This window comes from Labrus mixtus, chromosome 6 (genome assembly GCF_963584025.1).
Source record: "Labrus mixtus chromosome 6, fLabMix1.1, whole genome shotgun sequence".
Classification (NCBI taxonomy): domain Eukaryota; kingdom Metazoa; phylum Chordata; class Actinopteri; order Labriformes; family Labridae; genus Labrus; species Labrus mixtus.
Window position 1 is genome coordinate 322501 of NC_083617.1, and position 5000 is coordinate 327500.

The 5000-nt window shown below is 41.7% G+C and overlaps 1 protein-coding gene across 1 annotated transcript in view; it reads left to right on the forward strand.

Moving 5' to 3' along the window:
- The window catches only part of nid1a (nidogen 1a), a 76444-nt gene extending 74188 nt beyond the window's left edge, over positions 1 to 2256 (forward strand). Inside the window, exon 20 of the mRNA XM_061039383.1 lies at positions 1728 to 2256. Coding sequence (XP_060895366.1) covers positions 1728 to 1852 — 125 coding nt within the window. The 3' untranslated portion in view covers positions 1853 to 2256. The remainder of the gene's footprint in view (positions 1 to 1727) is intronic.
- The last annotated feature ends 2744 nt before the right edge of the window (positions 2257 to 5000 follow it).

The following is a 5000-nucleotide window of genomic DNA, read 5'->3' on the forward strand; positions in this document are numbered from 1 at the left end:
TGTGTGTCACTCTGTGTATTCACTCTGTGTGTGTCACTCTGTGTTCACTCTGTGTGTGTTCACTCTGTGTGTCACTCTGTGTGTGTGTCACTCTGTGTGTTCACTCTGTGTGTGTCACTCTGTCTGTGTCACTATGTGTGTCACTCTGTGTATTCACTCTGTGTGTGTCACTCTGTGTTCACTCTGTGTGTGTCACTCTGTGTTCACTCTGTGTGTGTGTGTCACTCTGTGTGTGTCACTCTGTGTGTTCACTCTGTGTGTGTTCACTCTGTGTGTTCACTCTGTGTGTATCTCTGTGTGTGTATCTCTGTGTGTGTGTGTGTGTGTGTGTGTGTGTGTGTATCTCTGTGTGTGTATCTCTGTGTATCTCTGTGTGTGTATCTCTGTGTGTGTATCTCTGTGTGTGTATCTGTGTGTGTGTATCTCTGTGTGTGTATCTGTGTGTGTGTATCTCTGTTGTGTGTATCTCTGTGTGTGTATCTCTGTGTGTATCTCTGTGTGTGTATCTCTGTGTGTGTATCTGTGTGTGTGTCACTCTGTGTGTGTGTCACTCTGTGTGTTCACTCTGTGTTCACTCTGTGTGTGTTCACTCTGTGTGTGTTCACTCTGTGTGTATCTCTGTGTGTGTATCTCTGTGTGTGTTCACTCTGTGTTTGTTCACTATGTGTGTGTCACTCTCTGTGTTCACTCTGTGTGTGTATCTGTGTGTGTGTGTGTGTATCTGTGTGTGTTGCTGTTTGTGTATCTCTGTGTGTGTATCTCTGTGTTTGTTACTCTTTGTGTTCACTCTGTGTGTGTGTCACTCTGTGTGTTCACTCTGTGTGTGTTCACTCTGTGTGTATCTCTGTGTGTGTATCTCTGTGTGTGTTCACTCTGTGTATGTCACTCTGTGTGTGTTCACTCTGTGTGTGTCACTCTGTGTGTTCACTCTGTGTGTGTGTCACTCTGTGTGTTCACTCTGTGTGTGTCACTCTGTGTGTGTGTCACTCTGTGTATTCACTCTGTGTGTGTCACTCTGTGTTCACTCTGTGTGTGTTCACTCTGTGTGTCACTCTGTGTGTGTGTCACTCTGTGTGTTCACTCTGTGTGTGTCACTCTGTCTGTGTCACTATGTGTGTCACTCTGTGTATTCACTCTGTGTGTGTCACTATGTGTTCACTCTGTGTGTGTCACTCTGTGTTCACTCTGTGTGTGTGTGTCACTCTGTGTGTGTCACTCTGTGTGTTCACTCTGTGTGTGTTCACTCTGTGTGTATCTCTGTGTGTGTATCTCTGTGTGTGTGTGTGTGTGTGTGTGTGTGTGTATCTCTGTGTGTGTATCTCTGTGTATCTCTGTGTGTGTATCTCTGTGTGTGTATCTCTGTGTGTGTATCTGTGTGTGTGTATCTCTGTGTGTGTATCTGTGTGTGTGTATCTCTGTTGTGTGTATCTCTGTGTGTGTATCTCTGTGTGTATCTCTGTGTGTGTATCTCTGTGTGTGTATCTGTGTGTGTGTACCTCTGTGTGTGTATCTCTGTGTATCTCTGTGTGTATCTCTGTGTGTGTATCTCTGTGTGTGTGTATCTCTGTGTGTGTATCTCTGTGTGTATCTCTGTGTGTGTATCTCTGTGTGTGTGTATCTCTGTGTGTGTATCTCTGTGTGTATCTCTGTGTGTGTATCTCTGTGTGTGTATCTCTGTGTGTATCTCTGTGTGTGTTGCTCATTGTCTGTTTTCTTCGTCCCTGCAGGTCAGAACTTCTGCTCTGTGAATAACGGCGGCTGCAGCGACCTCTGCTTGGCCACGCCCAACGGCCGCTCCTGCAGGTGTCCTCACAACGCGGTGGGCTGCGTGGAGCGGGACGGCGGCTTCTAAAAGATGGCAGCTGCCCACAGAGAGTCGACACTGTTTGGATGTTTGACCACATTTCACACACACGCTTTACTGTCCGCCATATTGACACAGCAGACGTTTCCCTCGAACGCCATGCTCAAGGCAGGAAGATCGAACGCCTTTATAAATGTCATGAATTAAAGTTTTATAGTTGTATTTATGAAGGAGTGTGATGTCAGAGGAAAATGGCGGCTGTGGGAATGTGGTGGCGAGCTGCTGGAAAGCGGAGGTGAACTTCCTGCGGGCTTTTCGTATCTACATTTATAAAGTCACGGAACTGTAAATATAAACACTTTGATTTTGTTCTTTTCCTGAGTGCACATAACCCGAGAATAAAGCTCAAGGGATGCAAACTTTAATGTGAAAATCCTCATCGTAAAGCATGACATTATTTCCTGTGTGTGTTTTTATCTCATGACGTGTTCCTGTGGTGTTTGTATGACTTTAACATACTGAGCAGCAAAACAAGAAAACTTTTTTTAAAACACGTGGTCTGCTATGTGTCTGTGCTTTTATTGTGAAACAGTGACATCCGGTGGTGGGTAGAGGTAACTACAGGTCAAGTTTAAACAAAGAATTTAGTTCAGTTTGTTGTTGGTGAAACTATAATAAATATAAAAAGATTGTTCACTGTAAGAAACTCAAACACAATAAAAAATAAAAAATATTAAAAATGTGTTAAATTTATTTTCAAGTGTGAGGAGAGAGGCGTGTCAAAGATTCAGAACTATGACCACGTTTAAAACGTTTTCATTAACTCAGACTCATTTAACATGTTATATATATATATATATATATATATATATATATATAAATATATACAGTAAATATGGTTTATATGCAAGTATAAATGAAAGGTACCCCCTCACCTTAACGTGACCTTTGGTTTGATTGACAGCAGCATGTTATGTGAGCAGTGAGAGAGCGTGTGACAGTAAAGAGAAACAGATCTTAATGTCGTTTAATTTCATAGAATATATATTTATACATTCATACATATCAATGAATCTGCACGTGGCCTTTTTACAAACTGCAATGTGTTGATACGATGACGTCATAAAGGAAACAAAAAGCTGCCGCCTCGGCGGTTTGGATGAAGGGGAGACACCTGCTGACGTCAGTGATGCATTAAGGGTCACTATAAAAACTCAGAATATGTAGCTTCATTCAGAGTTTATGCTAATCCTGCGTGCTCCTGCTTTAATTGTAAAAAAAAACACTTTAAAATATAAAGACTTTAATATAATTAAAAACTGCAAATCTTCACAAACAGGACCAAAGACTTATAAAATAATCCAAACAGGTCATTAATTAATCAGCATGAGAGTTTTCCAACTGATTATTAAACTATTAAGTTTTAGATTTTTAATATAAGTCAGCACCTGAAGGATCTCTGACCTGTCGCTTTGCATTGTGGGAAACAGTAAGTAAGGGAGACTGGTCTGATGCCTACTGTACTTTTTTTAATGTATCAGTACATCATCCAGTTATTTTTGTTATACTGTGGATCTTACATTTGTTCGCATTTGCATTTTGAACAAATCAGTGACAAATACTAGTATAGTAGGTTTATAAAAAAACAGCCTTTCAGTCCGCGCTGAGGGCAGATTCACACTGCACAGCCTTTCAGTCCGCGCTGAGGGCAGATTCATATTCACAGCCTTTCAGTCCGCGCTGAGGGCAAAGACACAGTGCACAGCCTTTCAGACCGCGCTGAGGGCAGATTCACACCGCGTCGTGTCGGACACATCGGAAAATCGAGTTTCCGAGTAATCAAATGCACATGAACACCTGCTCAACAACTCGTAAACTCTGAAAAGAATGAGGTGTCCGACTTCCCGACTTGACGTCAGAATCGTCATCACACGGGGGCCAAAATATGTTTAGTTAATGTTAACATTTTTTTATTAATTCACGTATTGCACATCAACTTTTTGCACCTCGCAGCCTTTCAGTCCGCGCTGAGGGCCGATTGACACCTCGTTCTTTCAGTCCGCGCTGAGGGCCGACTCACACCTCGCAGCCTGTCAGTCCGCGCTGAGGGCTGTCACACCTCGCAGCCTGTCAGTCCGCGCTGAGGGCTGTCACACTTCGCAGCCTGTCAGTCCGCGCTGAGGGCTGTCACAACTCACCTCCTCTGATGGACGGAGGTTAGCTTTACTGTTAGCTGCTGTTAGCTTCATGGAGACGAAGGTATGATGTTATGATTGTTCTGTCCCAGGTGGAGGTGTGATTGTTCTGTCCCAGGTGGAGGTGTGATTGTTCTGTCCCAGGTGGAGGTGATAAATGTAATAAAGATGAGAATGAATCGGACAGTGATGTTTGAGTTAAGCTCGTTTCTCTCGGGTCACAGCTAACCGTTAATACGAGCTAAAACACCGGAACACGTTTTTCTTTTTGCACTGAAAGGTGGTTTAACTAAACTCTTATATCGGCTCTGTGATTAAACGCACAGTAAGTTAACTCTGGTTACAATTATCAAGCTTTTTGATGCCTCTTGTGTACAAGCTAACCGGAACACTGAATACAGATATACAGCGGAACCTTCAAAATAAAAGCTCGGATGGATACACGACAACATACAAATAACATATATGGACTAAGCAAACAATTATGACACATATGATGTCATATTTATTAGATTATATGTGTATTTATTTATCACCCGTATTATTGAATTGTGTGATTATTTCCTAAACTAGTAGAATGAATATAATGGGCATATCCCTCTTTATTATCAGATGACAGTCAGGATATGTAATATATAAATAAATGTATCTGATTTATTTACTGTAAAATACAGTCTGTATATATTATATAAATATTATATATATATATATTATATATATATTAGTGAGTGATAAATGTAACTGAATGAGTAATAAAGAAGTTTGTCACTGCGCGTTAGGACTACTTTTATTTTGAAGAGTAAACAGGAAAGTACTTTCTAAAAGCAGTTAGTGTCAACACTCCTAGCTTGCATGCTAGCTGAGTGTGTTGATCAGAGAGCTGCTCGGGCTTCGGTGTGTCCCCCTCTCGGACTCCGCTGCGTCACAAACAGCTGTTAGCTTCTCCGGGTTAAAATAGCATTTGAGCTAACAGTGTTTCTCTGATCAGGAACACTTTGTTA